This window comes from Lytechinus variegatus, chromosome 19, assembly GCF_018143015.1.
Source record: "Lytechinus variegatus isolate NC3 chromosome 19, Lvar_3.0, whole genome shotgun sequence".
Taxonomy (NCBI): Eukaryota; Metazoa; Echinodermata; class Echinoidea; order Temnopleuroida; family Toxopneustidae; genus Lytechinus; species Lytechinus variegatus.
In genome coordinates, this window is record NC_054758.1 from 11,059,167 (window position 1) to 11,076,404 (window position 17,238).

The window sequence follows — 17,238 nt, forward strand, 5'->3', positions numbered from 1 at the left end:
TTTGCCGTCGACACATCATCATTATAGCGGATATTGGATACACATAGTAACGTAAGAACTTGTTGCTCCCTCGTGCAGCTTGTTTTCTTCTTATGTGTTACTTGTTGACATGCATTGAGTTTTTAAGGGAACGGAAATGCCCCATGATGGGTGGAATTGTGATATCCCTAACTATTACAAAACATGCTGAAAATGATGCCTATTTTAATTTTTTGTCGTTGGTTGTTCTTTGTATTAATATCAAAGACAAAGCTGAACATGATGTGTTCATTATGCTTTGAGGGCATTTTTTTTCAATTTCCGGGTGCTACTTTTCGCAACTAATACTTCCTAAATAAGCAACATTGGATAAGCCTTAACATTGAGATGAATGTGAACTTTCAAAGCTCCTTTTTGATTTTCCACGGCTCTTTGAGCATTTTGGGGGCTAAATTGCGAAATCTTCCCCAGTCTTTAGCTTCCGTCTTTTGATTTTTCATATAGTCAATAGAACTTCTCCCTGTTACAATAGGTCTTTGATGCATAGTTACCAACCCTCAAGAAATTTACGATCCTCATCATCTAATTTATTTGTTCATTATATTTGCTGAAGTGTCCAGTCGTTCAGACCAAGTTCTATAGGGAGAGATCATTTTGTCATGCGACCCCTAAACTTTGGAATACGATCCCTTCTTCCATTATAGTCAGGTCCAGATTTAAAAAATGTACTCAGAAAAAGTGCTTTAGGCATTTTGTGTTAATGCTGATTTATCAATTATTTTAAGGTAATTCAGGGGTGCTGAACCCAAAAATGCTGTTTGCCAAACTTGATTCCGACGTATTCATCCTCAAATCGGCAAAAAACAAAATGGCGGCATTTTTAATGCAGTTTCCCATATAAAACGATTTTAATGGGTGAATTATATTTCAAAAAATGGGATCTATGCGATATTTTTGATACCAAGGGTTGCATAATGTGTCCGATTGATTCGTCAGCCATCATTAATTCCAAGATGGCTGCCATGATTCACAGCTGCTGATTTGATAAATGATATGGCAAAATGTTTGATAATTTTGGGGCGATGCTGGCATATTTACATTGGATATCTTTAACGTGTCCGCCATTTTTTCCTCGCCTGCATAGCAGAAGCAAGACACGGACGTCGCTTTTCCGACGGCGGCGGCGAAGTCAACATCAAATCTTAACCGAGGTTAAGTTTTTGAAATTTCATAACTTTTATGGTTTAGATGTCTATTTCATGAAACTTAGGCATGTTAGGATTAAACAAAGTCTATTGACACAGTTTATAGTTACAAAACGTTGTCAAGGTTACCTGGAAATCCAACATAGCGTCCACAACGGCAGTCGTTGTTTCATCAACTCCAAAAATAAAGTAAATCCTCAAAATCAAAATCATCAAAAGCTTTCAAGGCAGATAATGAATCAGGACATGGTTACAAGATAGTCAGTGAGTGTGTCGGAGAATTCAAGATTACCTTCCAAAATGGCGTCTATAATGGACTTTGAAATGGTCCAAATTCATATAATATCCACCTGGTAGAAATAACTTTGGGGTCTACCGAGAATAAAATAAAACATAAAAAAAAAAAAATCATGGTTCCAAAGGGAAAATTACATTGCAAAATTTTCAAGGTTTATCAGTGGTGCAGTTTTGCCCCCCCCAAAAAAAAAATAATGATGGCTTAGAAAATACTTGCTATTTCTTATAAATCTAAACATTTCATATACTATCTACCTACAATGTTAGAACATTTTTGTGCCTTTCTCATGATCTCAAGGGTCATATGATATAGGTGAAGACAGATTACAGGGAACCACTGTTGTCCATTTTGTCAAAAATTGAAGAACGCTCCAAAAATTACATTCAAATTGGCCACCATGTTACAAAAATGACAATACTTCATATCCCATCTAGTGCCTATTTTGGTATCTCTGTTTCTAAGACTCATGAAAATATGTTTTCAAGAATTAGTGACATAATTAGGTGGTGGTGCAACAATAAGTAAACATCCAAAAACAAACTTTAAAAATAAGGTACACTTTCACCTAAGAATTTCCATAATTCACTGATAAGTATTTCAAGACACGTCATTTTCGTTTTTTTATGATTAGGGGACAGCAGTCATTTTCACGCAATTTTAGAAGTCGCTTTGGACTTTTTACGACGAAAAGGAAACTGACCATCTTTTTTATTTGTTCCGATTTATTATTTCAGCCTTCAAACCGCAATACATGTAGTGTAGATTTTGTTCACCTAATTATGACTATGTTTAGCTGATGGAAGTGTTTTAAGACTCACTTTGAAAGCCAACTTTAAATAATAGGCAAAATGGACCGCTTCATACCATTGTAACTAATCCAAAAGTATTATTCAACCCTTGAAACCATAGTGTAGACACCAACATCATACTTCCCAAATGGATTTTACATAGATTATGTCACATTTTTAGTATCAGCAACCATTTTAGACTCCTTAATTGGAAGCCATCTTGGATTTCTAGACGAATAGGACCATTTATTGCCCTTGTAACGTATCCTAATGTATTACTTGACCATTTAAACCAAGGGTTAGACAACATAATCATATACCCCAGGCGGATATTAAACAAACTATGACAGTTTTTAGGTAACAATAGCCATTTTAGACTCCAATTTTGGACGCCTTTTTGGATTCTTGGACATGCTGGACCTCTGACTGTCCTTGTAGCTTGTCCTTATTTATTACTTGACCGTTTAAACCATGGGTTAAACACCAAAATCATATACCCCGGGCTGATACTAAACAAACTATGTCATTTTTTTGGTGAGAACGGCCTATATAGACTCCATTTTTGGAAGCCATTATGGATTTTTGGACATAATGGAACCACTAACTGTCCTTGCAACTTGTCCCAATCTAATACTTGACCCTTTAAACCATGCGTTATACTAATAAAAATCATATTCTCCAGGCGGTTATTAAACAAACTGTGTCGGTTTGTAATTAAGGACAGACATTTTATACTCCATTTTTGCAAACCATCCTGGATTTTTGGACATGGAGGACCATAGACTGTCTTTTTTTACTCGTCCCAACGTATTTCTTTACCCATTAAACCATGGGTTAGACACCAACATCCTATGCCCAAGGCAGGTATTATTTAAACAAACTATGTCGGGTTTGGGGGGTTTTAGATAACAACAGCTATTTAAGACTCCAATTTTGAGAGCCATCTTGGATTTTTGGACATAGTGGACTGTTGACTTTCCTTGTAACTTGTCCCGGTTTACTTCTTGACCCTTAAAATCACCAATGAATACAACCCAAACAAAAGACACTAAAATACGTAAAAGATGAATTATGAATTTTTAGGCCATGGCAGCCATTTTTACGCAATCTTGGATTTTCAGGTACCCTAGAGTGCTTATGTTCACTCTTTCCTTTTTCGCCCTCCACCATTGAATACATGTATGCACCGAAAAAGGTGTCTAGGGTAGATAAAGTGCCGGTTATTTTTATTTTCAGTTAATGGCGGCCATCTTAGACGCCATCTTGAGAATAACTACTTTCCCGGATACGGATTTTGGTGGATTTTTAGTATGTTATTTTTTAGATCAAATAGTACCAAAAACCGTTGACAAACGTTTTTGTTACAAGTTTTGGGGGTCAGAATAGAGTAAAAATGGGTGTAGAATGGCGGCCATTTTGTTTTTGCCAATTTGAGGATTTTAACCTCAAAATCAAAGTTGGCAAACAGCAAATTTGGACTCAGCGCCCTCAAATTATGTTAAAGCACTTCCTCAAATTATGTTAAAGCACTTCTCAATTCAGCATTAACACGATTTGCCTAAGGCAATCTACTTAATTTTCTCAAACCTGGACCTGATTAACATGGAGGCAACTACATGCTCTCGCTATGAGATATGTAATGCGTCTACTTTTTCACTTTAATATGATATAAGGATTTATTTGTACCAGAACACAATAAAATAAATCGCCATATTTTTTGTTAACCTAATTTGAATAAGGAGATCTATTATTGTCAAATCTGCAAAGACTAAACTATTCCTATGTTTTATAAAAATGAAATATAGTGAGTGTTTAAGGTTCTTGGCTCTCTCATCTGCATAACTGTCGTGATACAACTGTTTTCTGATAATAGACCGAACTTGTTTCTCTGACACTGACAGTAGCCGTGTCATGGATGTTTTGTGAAAATAGAATACGAGCGTTATTTATACATTCATATACCTTGTTGTGGACGTTCAGTTAAAAATCACCTTTCTAGCGGGGGGGGGGCAGTCTTAAGCGAGTTCGCGCGCCGCGGCCACGTACCACAAGTCATGCGTGACGTGTATATACGAGCATACGGTACGATATCAAGAACGGGATCTGCCGAAGAGACATTGCGGGAGAAATTGGTACTGGATCCGCTGGAGTTTGAACACGATCCTCCCGCAGATTGTGTGCCTATACAGTGCGTATAAAAAACGGGACAGATTTGAAAAGTCTATAAAATCTTGTTTCAAATTATAATGTCTATATTTTGGTGCTAATAGGTGCTCTAAGGTCTTATCTTTCAAATGCTATTAAAAAAACCCAGTTTCGTTCATGCTTGAGCGTACACGGAATGTTTTTGTCTGGGGTTAAAAAGGAGGCTTGCGCCAAAATGGCATAAGATTATAAATATGACGATCGGACTTCTTGCCAATTAGCAGTCTTCCTCCTAACCTTTTCATTATCTTTGCCATAATTTTGAAATCATGCGGCCAAAATTCATTTTCAGATCTAATTTTTTTTTGCTTGAATTGTTCTTTTGTTGTTTCTTTTGAATATGCTCTCTGTTATCTTTGAATATTCCTTCTTCAAGCTAAAACAATTTTGTTTCAACCTAAGTATGGGAGAGCGTGGATTTTTTTTCGAATCCTTTCTTTGTGTGCTACAAAGGTTATGGTGCCTTTTGAACAGTGCCACACAGATGTGCGGGGGCTTGGGAGGCTTCCCCCCCCCCCCTCAATTAAAAAAATCATGACCAAGAAATAAAGTGGACAGGAAATTGATAAGAAAGATAGAAAGTAAAATATGATATTATTTTCAGAATATTATGTCAAAATCTATCACAAAACTTGATATTTTAATAAAAAAGGGAATATTTGCGTGCTCACTTTGCTCGCTCACAACTTTTTAATACATTTTACCCGATCTGCCATATCTAGCTCCTTCGAAATTGACTCAATACACCATTGCCATTGAAAGACATGAATCCATTCCTGTGTTTCCTGTCAAGCATATAATTAAACGTGGTCAAGGAATCAATGACCCCTTGAAAAATATATTCATGTCTTTCAAAGGTACATAACATAATTTGTTTCACATAATAAAAGGATTTGAATAAGCACAAATTTTCCCAATTAATAATGCAATTTTTCTTGCTTGGGTTGACAAAAAATCTTCTTTTCTCAGTTACTTATGAAGGAAAATTAAAAGGTAAAAGAAGTTTAAATAAAAAAAAAATAATTCAAGTAAATAAATAAATTTATAAATAAAATTTGACAGCATAATTCAAAAATTGTGGCACAGATAATGAAAAGGCCAAAAGGAAGTCTCCTGATTAGCAAGAAGTCTGATCATCATATTACTCATATTCGGCAATGCTGGCGCAATCCTCTTTTTGAACCCTCAACAAAAACGTTCCGTGTTCGCTCAAGCATGAACAATTAAAAAAAAAAATGTATTTCAAAGATAAGACCTTAGAGCACCTATTTACACCAAAATATATATCATAATTCGAAACAAAAATCTTATAGACTTTTCAAATCTGTCCCTTTTTTTATACGCACTGTAGTACCGTATCTGCCATCACCCGAATCGCCGCTACACCGGATACGATTTGAGACCAAATTGGTCTATACTCTAAATGAAGGCTTCATTCATCTCATTCAAAAGCCGCCTCAAAACTGATTTGTTTAAGCGGTTTTATGATTGAGACAGTCTAGATAATAGCTTTAATCCCCTCTCTTCTTTGTCTATTTTCCTACTAAGCGCATAGAGAAGCCCATTGGTAGTGATATGCGCTATACAAGCAACGTCGTATTATTTTTTTTTCTTGTTCGTCAACCATTTTTTGGGGTTGTAAGTCATGTAGGTGGCACCATCCCCCCCCCCCTCAATTGCAAACGTATGGTTTTAATCGCGAGAGTGCTTTGCAAAGCGAGTCCATTTTTTCCAATTCAAATTTCTCCAACAATCATCATAAAAACACATTAAAAACTTCAGACAAATATTACATAAGGTGAGAAGAAGAATGACAATACACAAGGTATAAACATAATTATAGCAATTGAATATTGTGTGGCCAAAAAAAGACATAAACTCACGGCTCATTTTAAGAAATGGAAGTTTGAATTATAATTTTGGTCATCTTTACATGTATCATTATATGTATCATGTTTACCCTGTATATATGCATACAAATACTTGCCATCAAAGTTGTATAAGATATCATGTCTGTGCCATTGCATAAATCTTTCCGCTCTTTTTTTCTTTATTATTTATTTTTTCTTATTTATTCTTTTTATTATTATATATGTTTTTTTTTTTCTAATGATGTTATGATCACTTGTAAATATTTTAATTATGTCTGATTTGTTTTTTTTGTTTATTTTTGGTCAGTGTGGACCCAATAAAACATATAAATACAAAAAAAAAACATAATTATAGCGTAAGGGTGAGTAGAAAGGAGAAGATTCCTTATATAATCGCTGCCCCAACAAGATCATGAAATTTATGAATATACAATAAAAACAAAGAGAATGGAATAGTATAAGACAACAGAACAATTATAAACATCATGCCTAGAGGATGTTCTCGTGAAATTCGGCAAAAGTAAAGGATTGGACTGATCTTTCTTAACTTACGTCGATCATTCGACAGTGTGAACCTCGAACTTTTTAAAGATAAATTAGCAATTATATAGTTATAATAGTTGTAGCGCGAGTAGTCTTAAATGGTTTCACTCGTATTTTTCCCATCGCAAACAATATTTTTCTTTAAAAAAAAGTCCACAATTAAAGATGTGGATATAGGTATTCCTCAATGGTCGGTTCTTGGCCTGCTGATGTTTATTTTATCTATCTACAATGAACTACCAAAGAGTATCCTAATGGATCTTTATTTATGTACGCAGATGATGCACATGAAGAATTTTACTTCCAGAAACAGTACTTATGAGAAATTCTAGACAATCAAATAAAATTATTACAAGACTCCCGAGATGTTCCACCTATTTTTACAAAAAAAAGTCTTTATTCTATTCTGGTGCCACAAAAAGGAACAACCTTCCGGATGATACGTGACCAGAAAATCGACCATTTTTTTTTATTACTACTTAAATAAACTAAATGCAACCACAGTAAGGAATCACTTCTCATACTTACAGCCCATGTTGTTTTGTTTTATTATGGATGCATAATTACCTCTTCAATTTATTTTTGTATCCTATGCTACTATATATATATAAGAATAGATTGTGATTGACTGGTCAGATATTATATAATATATTTGTATTTACTCCTCAACTCTCTCTATACACTTTTGAAATGGCTGCCAAATTAAAAACTGATCACATCTGATCTTTAATCACCAAATAACCTTCAACTTTGCAAGTATCAAACAAAAAATCTGAAAAAAAATTGGAAGGCTCATTCCAGCCCACCCTAATTTGCATACCCCTTGTTTCAGTGGGCAGTGCTCGCTCAAGCATGAATAATTTTCCAACTTTTTGGTGTCATTTGAAAGTTGACTTTATTGGCTTTCCATATCTATAAGTCTTTTGCCCCAAGTGCTAGATTTTTTTATTTGGCGACCATTTCAAAAGTGTATAGTGTTTTGGGGGACGCGCTGTATATACATGCATTTTTATCACATTCGTTCTCTCTTTTTGCCCCTCTCTCTCTCTCTTACCGATTTATTTTGCTTTATTATTCTGGGTCTGATTTTGCTACACAAAATGTCGTCTCTTCTAATATTTCTTTTCTTTTGTTTTGATGATTCTTAAATGAAATGTTTTAGTTTTACATATTATGCAATTTGGCTCTTTTTTGTATTAAGCTGAACAAGCTACTTTGGATAAAAATTTGCAATAAATGAATCAATAGATAAATAACTAAATGAATGAATTAAAAAAGTAAATGAATATATAATGAACAAATAAATTATTTACAATTTCAAGATGCACTTGTTCAATAGGAAATTTTTATACTTGTATATAAAAACTTGAAGAGATTTGCTTGCCTTGATATAAAAAAAATCTTTACCTTCTCCCCTTCTTATAATTTCGATTCCATGTCGGATTTAGATTGTGGATGACACCAGAATAAAGCGATAAATTAATAAACAACGATAGATAATTGATAGAGAAGCCCCTGACATTTAATGGATACTTAACCAACGCCTATCTTTATGGGTCAGCCCACGTTTGATATCTGTCATTTCTCTTTCTTACCTTTACAAGAATAATCACTCGCATAATTCCAGATTTCTTTCATTACCAGTTGAGATATCATTTATCGTCACCTGATCGTTATAAAATAAAGAGACGGGGGCTATCTGTCTTTATATGACATCATTGGTGCTATTGGATCCTACCTATATAATAGCCAGGGGGTTCTTTCATAAAGCTGTTCGTAAGTTAAGAGTGACTTAAAGAACGACAGGTGATGTTTTCGTCTGGTAAATGATAATCACCGTTTAATGTTCACTTTGGATTATTTAGCGCGCAAGAAAGGTTCACCAGTCGTTCGTAAAGTCGCTCTTAACTTACCAACAGTTTTATGAAACACTGCAGGAATGAACCTCGCCCTTCGTACCTTAGTCACACCAAGGAATCATATCCCAGACCGATTAAAGCTATTACATTCTTTCAAATGGCTTATCATTGGTCGCATTGGAATTGGTTTCGTCAATGGGTCTGTCACATAAATCCAGAGGAGGCTATTGACATATCTCCTTAACCAGTCGGATCGTGACAGAAAGAGTGAGAGAGAGGGATGGGAGAGCGGGTAAGAGAGAGTAAAAATTAGAGAGTGACAGATACAGATGATATTGAAATAGATGGAGCTGAGGTAAAGGCTGTCCTACTTGAATAATAATAAAAGTAGAAACCATTAAGATATCTGCTGTGAACATTTTGGTACCAGCTTGGTATAAAAGGGGAGTAGATGATTCCCGATCTCCCACTTGTTTTGCGATTGTTTGCGTCTATCGCACACTCTGTTTCTATTTCTAATGTGTCTACTGCTTTATAACAAGGGTGCAGATGGTACGGTTGCCTCAAATGGCCCACTCGCACTATGCTTTAATTGCCTTTTCGCTGGTTGCAGGTAAGCAGACTCTAATTATTTAATGTATTAAACTTTACACAGTAGTAGTAAGCACCCGTGTGGATATTTCACATAGTGCTTCTATAGTGGCGCTTTTTCGATGTTTAGAATTGAAACAATACTTGTGGATGTGTAGGGCACTTGTTCCGGATTTCTCTCGCCTATTTTACAGTTCTAATATTCACCTGTGGCCTTGTCACTAATATGATATAATTCATTAAAGAAACCTTCATTAACACGCTTTGCTTTCAGAAGGTTTCCATTTCATTCCATTACGTTATATTATAATTTTCTTTACTTTCAACTTTCTTGCAATTTTGAAACGAAATAAATTTGCTATTAATGAAAAAAAATCTAAATAAGATCGTAGCCTCTTATATATATATATATATATATACATATATATATATATATATATATATATATATATATATATATATGTATATATATATATATATATGAGCATTTAACCTGCAATACTATTGAAATAATTTTGGGCCTCTTTTTTGCTGCTTGAAGTGAATTGTATTATGAAAGTGACCTCAATCTTCAAAAGTTTTGATACTTTGATATGTGTAGGTTTGGGTTATTGTCCTCATTTTCTCCCTCACACACAGAGAGACTCGCACATCCACACTCACACCTCACATACTCGTATCTTACTCGTCTTATGATATCCTCATGCTAACCGTGCAATTACTCGTACGACAACCATAGGCGGCAGAAGCGGGGTGGGGGGACGGGGGGGACGTGTCCCCCCCTCTAAATTTTAGGTGGGGGGGACGGTCCCCCCCTAAAAAAATTTTTGCTAACTTTTTTTTTTTTTTTTTTTTTTTTTGATTGTCAAATTTTTTCCCTGCGTCCCCCCCTAAATTTACGTGGACCTCCATTTCAACGTGTGTTGTCCCCCCTAAAATTTAGGTTGATTACCTTTTTTTTTTTTTTTTGCTTGTCAAAAATTTTTGGAGCACTTGTCCAAATTTTTACATGTGTCCATCCCAAAATTTCAGGTAGACACCCCCAAAATGTTTTTCCTTCCGCCGCCAATCGGACGACAACCCTGCCCTTGTCGTATGATAACAGTACAATATTCAATGATCTTACGCTGATTAGATGCTCATGCGCTGATCGTGCAATGGTCCTACGTTGATCACACAATGATCCTACAATGTATTTAATGGCTACGATCCTCTGGTTATGACGTTTTAAATAACTATACTACTTATTAAAATCATAGGCCCTACTATTATCGTTTATCCGTACAAAAATCGTACGATTATTTTTGTTCGCCCCAAGAGGTAGTGCGAATAGATCTTATTATCGCCCTACTGCCACCTTAAAATGAATGTAGTGTGCACAGCATATAACCGAAGATACACTCTGTAACAAAATTCCGTTGTAACGCAATCCGATAATAGGGAGTTTTCGCTTCGATCATGTCGATGGCGGTTACACTTCGGAATTCCGAAACACATAAATTGCATATACCTCGATGTTTGTTAACCCGAAAACGTAAAAGGGTTCGTAAATCCGAACATCTGTGGCGTTATTCCGAAGGTCCGATAATCCGAAAACGAAATAAGGTTCGTTAATCATTACGTTTTCGGACTAACGAACCTTCGTAATTACGAACCTCATTTCGTTTTCGGACTTACAAACCTTCGGAATTACGAACCTTCGGAAAAACGAACCTTCGGAATAACGAACCTTCAGAATATCCGAACCTTCGGAATAACGAAGCTTCGGAATTACGAATGTATGCGGTCGATGGCACAAGACGGATTTAAATGCCCGTCATGACAATGAGCAACAAAGAACTCTCTATCGATTCGTTCTGGACTAACGAAATATTTTCAGTTTTTCGTCGGCTCCAACACTTAGGACGAACTACTGTTCATTGTCATTCGACGGGCATTTTAAGGTATATTTACAGTGTTTTTCAATCCGGCGTGTGTCGAGAAGCGAAAATGACCAATCGATCTCCTGCATATACTCTTTTTTTTCCTTTCAGTGCTTAGTCCGACAACGTGCTCTTATCAGTCCTGGCTTAGATTGACCAAGGTAAGCATGATTGCTCTTCTCATAATATCTTCAAAAATTAACTGCGAATCATGGATTTCTTTTTATTTTGGTTTAGATAATTATGATGTCAGGAATAAAATAGGAATATAACGAAGAATTCAATAACCGTCGATTTCAAATCGAATGTAAAGTATGCAATGATTAACTCTTCCACTGCAAGTTCGATTTCCAGACCATCATCGCTTGCAAAAGGGATCTATATCGACAATTATTTGCCAAAATGAATTAGACTTTTTATGCCAGGGAAGTCAAACAGAGCTGCTTGTTAGACTTACACTGTGCTTACCGAATTGCGTTAAGGATGCAAAACCGTTATCACGCTGTTCATTTCGAAAACATGCATCGGTATGGCTTGGTCCGCGATGACAAGAATGCCTAAAATCAGTGGCGTAACTACGGGGGAGCATGGGGGGGCACGTGCCCCCCCAATCGGATGGCCCAAAAAAAAACGGGGAAAAGGAGAAATTGTTGTTTATCATCGTGTTATATTATGTTATATAACATAAGAAGCATTTTCACAACTTTATGAAACATTATTTGCTTAATTGTGTCTTCATTGTTCCTGGTGCTCGCATAGACTTTTTAACGAGACATATAAAACTGCTGTACTAAAGCCTCCCGTTTTCAAATCAATATACAACAAAATAATATATTTCCTCGCAATTAGAGTAATTATTGTTTTAAGTAGTGATATATTCTTCTTTTTCATGACTACTGAAAGTTATTGACCAATTTTAAGGTCTTAATATAAAACATTTCCTGTCCGTGCTAACGTTCGCATTAGTGGATTGGTGAGATTTCTGCTCTTCATGAACCCCTAAAATCAGTCCTTAAAATGTCAATTTTTCTGATCTGAATATCAAAAAACTTTAGCTCGCGCTTCGCGCTCGCATCATTTGGTTAGTGAAATACATGGGGTCTTAGTGAATTCCTACAAACAAGCCTTGGAATGCCCCTCTTCATGTCTGAATTTCCTAGATTTTCAGTTCGCGCTTCGCGCTCACAGTATTTCATTAGTGAGATGCGTATGATAATCATGATTACATTGACTTCAAAAAGTGCTCCATGTGTTTAGATGTAATTCTAACAAAATCAGCAAGCGCTTGGCACTCGCATTAGATGACTATGGTGAGATATGTATACTCTGACTTAATGGATTCGTAACTATAGTCCTTAAAATATCCATGTTTTGAGGTCAATATATACAAAAATTTCAGCTCGCGCTTCGAGCTCGCATCATTTGGTTAGTCAAATACGTATAGGGTCTTAGAGAATTCCTACAAACAACCCTTAGAATGCCCCTCTTTAGGTCTATATTTCCTAAATGTTCAGCTCGCGCTTTTGCGCTTGCAGTATTTGATTAGTAAGATACGTATGATAATCATGATTACATGACTACAAAAGGTGCTTCATGACTGTGTTTAGATGTAATTCTAACAAAATCAGCAAAGGATGGCACTAGCATTAGATGACTATGGTGAGATATTTATACTCTTAATGGATTCTAAAATATAATCCTTAAAATTTCCTTGTTTAGTGTCAGTATATACAAAAATTTTAGCTCGCGCTTCGCGCTCGCATTGTTTGTTTAACGAGACAGTTAAGTATCATGATTACAAAACAATTTCCTTATAATGTCAATTTTTAGCCCTCAATATCAAAAATTTTCAGCTCGCGCTTCGCGCTCGCATTATTTAATCAGTGAGATACATATTCGTTTGATGGCACTGCATGTCCTTAAAATATCTCTATTAGGTCAGTATACCTGTCAACTGAGCGCGCTTCGCGCGCTCCCTAAGTGACCCGAAATTTTTGCTGGTGCCCCCCCAATGCCGTGACCCACGTGGGAATTTATGAACCAAGAGGCTCTTGAATTCTATTTTTTCACATTTACACTGTTATACCACTGTTATCTGTCTACACCCCATCCCATTTTCTCAGTTATTTCAACTTTCTAACCATTCATTATTCCTTAAGTTCCTAATAGCTTTTTTAATTGAACCTATTTCTTATAATTACGATCTTGCTTTTCTTCTTTTAAGTTTACTAAATGAAATTAATTTCTATAGGACTTACCTCTTCTACAGGATTTCCTTTCCCACCCTTTCCATTTCACTTTTAAGATATAATGAACTAAAGTGATCTTTGGTATAATTGCACTACTTAAATTTGTAATTTAGTAATGGATGCCACTATGTTCATTACTTGTAGTACCCTTGTTTTCTCTTATGTCTATCCGGTTTTTAAAGAAGAAAAAACTACAATCGAAATTTCTACGACAAAAACATATAAAGTCTTATTCCAAAAGCAAATTCTTGCCCATGACAAGCAATGGACCAAAGCTTAAGCTTATCGACATTTATTTCATTTCCAATCAAATATGATAACACAAAGTAATATAAATCAGATACAATTTGAAGGGAAGGAAAGAGAAAGAAAATGAGACGTGTGGTTTATTTGAACCTTATAATACCAATATTATCGATTTAATTATAAAAAAAAAATGCGTGGCCTTTTCTTCACCCCCCCCCCCCCCGCTTAATAAAAGTTCAAAGCTTTTTTGGCACCACCAATGCATGCATCTTATCAAACAATGGCTCACAAAGGATTTTTTCTTTTCTTTTACTTACTTGAAATTACACAAATATGCTTACTTACATAAGCAAAATGAACGAAAAGGATCTTACGAGTAAGTTTTACTTTGGATATCATCAAATATTTCATTAAATTCTATCAAATCAGATACAATTTGAAGGATCAAAATTTCAAAGTAAACATGGAAGAAAAGGGAAGGAAAGAGAAATAAAATGAGAAGTGTGGATTATTAAATATTTCATATTTGAATGTATTAAAAGTAAACTTCTTATTTGTAAAGAAACTGTTCAATACCATACCCATGGTTGCAATTACCATAATGTATAAGACTGTAATAAGATCTCAACGAAAAGCTATTTCTTTTTCTGTATTTTCTTAAACATTTTTGGAATAACGACATGCAAATGATGGCAAATGGGAAAATTTTGTGAATTAATTTACTAAAAAGTCTTATACAATTCTCTTTTCATTTCTACAATCTATTGGAAAGAAGAGAGTAGAAGGCGAAGCTATTTCGAGTCCATTGCAGAATTTATTCGAACTGTCCTCCGAGGCTAGGTTTCGAGAAAACCTCAATGCCAGCTACCATGAAATTAAAGCCACTCTTCCGCAACCCTTTCACGACATCCTCGATATTCCACCGGAAGAGCGCCATCTACCGGACGGAATGACCATCTATGATATCTTGGAGATGCCAGCGATGACTGAAGAGAACATGAGACGGATTGCGTTCTCACGTGAATTGCCAACTCATGTTCCAAACATCAGCGAAGAGAGCATCATCAGAGTTACTGAGGAGCAGCGTTTTCTGAAGGTCATTAAGGTAATCAATAAGGCCCGTTAACTACAAAACGGGTGTTGTTAGATATCATGTTGGTGTATGTAATCCAAACAAATTTGTAATTCATCTGAAATGGTTTTCTGATCGTAATTTCACATAATTTGTCAACCCCTTTTGAGATGAAATTATAAGTCATGTAACTTACGATTTCGCAATAATTCGTTACGTCGTTTATTCAAATAAACAAATTCCACTACCAGTCTCTGTAAGCATGGTAAGCATGTCTGTGACTCGAAAAAAAAGCTTTTAATAGGAAATCTCAATTATGTTAAGAAGTTTTTGGACCGGGTTCTCCAGCATGTTGTGTCGGAATTAGATATATAACAAGGCAATTATTAATAAGGAGACGATATAGAAGTTTTATTCTTGATTCACTACAAAAAGAGTATTCATTTAGCGTAGACTCTCAGCAACAGAATGCCCCCGAAAATAAAAAAAATGAGGGGAATAACCTTTAAGATATCGTTTATCTAAGTTCGTGTTTTCTATTTGTGGGAAAAGTGTTTAATGCTCAAATTTTTTTTTAATTGTGTGGGAAAATGCTAAGCAGTAATGATGTAACAAGCGAAGGAGAGAATAATCAGTTAAGGTTATTTGGCCAAACCGAATCTTATTGGTTCGCTTTTACATTAAAATGAATAAACCACAGTTCCACCTAACCTACTTTACACTAATAAGCTATAGTGATTATCTTCGCGTTCTATGGGGTGTCGTGTATGGCTGATGGTGTACCAAGATTCACATACTCAGCTTTCTTTAGATTTAACAATGCCTTTATTTTGTAACCTGGGTATTTAAAGTCTAATACTCTTGCTAATATGCCTGGAAATACACCGAGTGCGTCAAGGGGGAAAATCAACCTATAAATATGCACTTGAACGAAAGCCCTTGTCATGAACACAGACAATCATGATATAATCTTACTTTCTCCCGGACAATCTGATATCATTTTAGGGGTGTATGTTTACAACTGGATGATCAGGATGTGCTTACTGTCGTGTAGGGAGATTTGATTTGTGCCACAGTAATGTATGGCTCTAGTGATCAAAAGCAGAAGTTGCAATTAATTCCTTAAAATTTACAACTTCATTAGAATTTAAAAAATGCATTTTGTGATAAATATTGCAACTGGTATCATCATTATTATTACTTAATCATAATGACGATTACATTTTCCATATTATCATCATATATGTGACCAGCCAGCCACCCCAATGTCGACATCAAGTCGCCATGATGGTTCTCTGTTTAAAAAAAAATGTTAAATTGAGTATTCCAAAAAAATAAACCTTATCTAAAAGATTTATATTCCTCATCATACTGTAAAAAAACTTTCTGTTGTGAAGTTGAATAGTTGAATAGAAAACTTGATTCAGTAGTTTCCTTGACACAAGTTTGTTAGGACTACTTTGAAGTGTTACTGGGATTTTGCAGTTAGTACTTTTTACGCTTGAGTGATTCCTGAACTGCATGATCTCAATGAATCTCTTTTGCACTCAATCAAGTACTTTTGTGGGTTTTAGTCGATCAATTTTGACAAGGTATGCACCAACTGAGTGCTTAGGATGAGCACATTTAAAATCATAATCATAAACACGTTAACAAATATTATAAAAAAACAAAATAAAAGAAAGAATGAGTTTGGCTACCTTTACTTTTAACATGTCTAGATCCGCTTGTAGAGTAATATGAAGCTACCATAAATTGGTTTGTATTTTGCTTTTTTTCTACCCTAGAGACAAGACAGCGATTACGTCAGAGCATGTGCAGCCAGTAGCGGCTGGGTCCAAGTAAGCGATGGTATCACGGTTGACAATCAATTCGTTGAAGTCAGTAGCGGACAGTTCTTTTTTCAAACGACTTGCCTGGATAGCGGCGGCGCTTGTTACGGATATCCTACGCCTTCTACCGCTACGGAAGACCGTCTTTCCAAGTGCACCACCCTGAAGTCGTGGGTAATAGCCTGGGCAAAGGTTAGAGGTGAAACGAAGTTTGGATGGACTCACATCGCCCTTGCAACTTGCTGCGCATGCGCCGTCAAAGGCAGGCCTGGGGATGGTATGGTGCGAACGTCTGGAGGGGTGTAGTTTTAGTTCTTGGGGTTTTTTTTTGGGGGGGGTGGGGTTCCAATAGGGTTGAGACGTCCATAAGGTAATACGTGGAAGTATGATTTGATTCCGTCGATCAATCTCCAGAAACACTTTTGTTGTCAACACACACAGAAACACACACGCACGCACACGCGCCAACAAAGAAACGAACAAGCACGCCGTCACATCAGCCTACATACATATTACGCCGAATTCTAAGCACTAAATCAAGACTTTGTCAGCTACGCAGTGCACACAAAACCGACGTC

At 35.8% G+C, this 17,238-nt stretch overlaps 1 protein-coding gene across 1 annotated transcript; it reads left to right on the forward strand.

The window, feature by feature from the left end:
• The first annotated feature begins 9,297 nt into the window (after positions 1-9,297).
• LOC121405702 lies at positions 9,298-16,997 on the forward strand. The gene is made up of 4 exons (XM_041596622.1): positions 9,298-9,361; positions 11,373-11,422; positions 14,532-14,861; positions 16,616-16,997. The coding sequence occupies exons 1-4, from the start codon at positions 9,298-9,300 to the stop codon at positions 16,964-16,966; spliced, it is 795 nt and encodes a 264-aa protein (XP_041452556.1). The 3' UTR covers positions 16,967-16,997.
• The last annotated feature ends 241 nt before the right edge of the window (positions 16,998-17,238 follow it).

What these genes read in the sequence shown, in the direction of transcription:
- LOC121405702 (XM_041596622.1), top strand. Translation starts at nt 9,298, where the DNA reads ATGGTACGGTTGCCTCAAATGGCCCACTCGCACTATGCTTTAATTGCC. An exon ending in TGCCTTTTCGCTGGTTGCAG is followed by an intron (nt 9,362 to 11,372) that starts GTAAGCAGACTC and finishes TTTTCCTTTCAG; the next exon opens with TGCTTAGTCCGACAACGTGC. An exon ending in GTTTTCTGAAGGTCATTAAG is followed by an intron (nt 14,862 to 16,615) that starts GTAATCAATAAG and finishes TTTCTACCCTAG; the next exon opens with AGACAAGACAGCGATTACGT.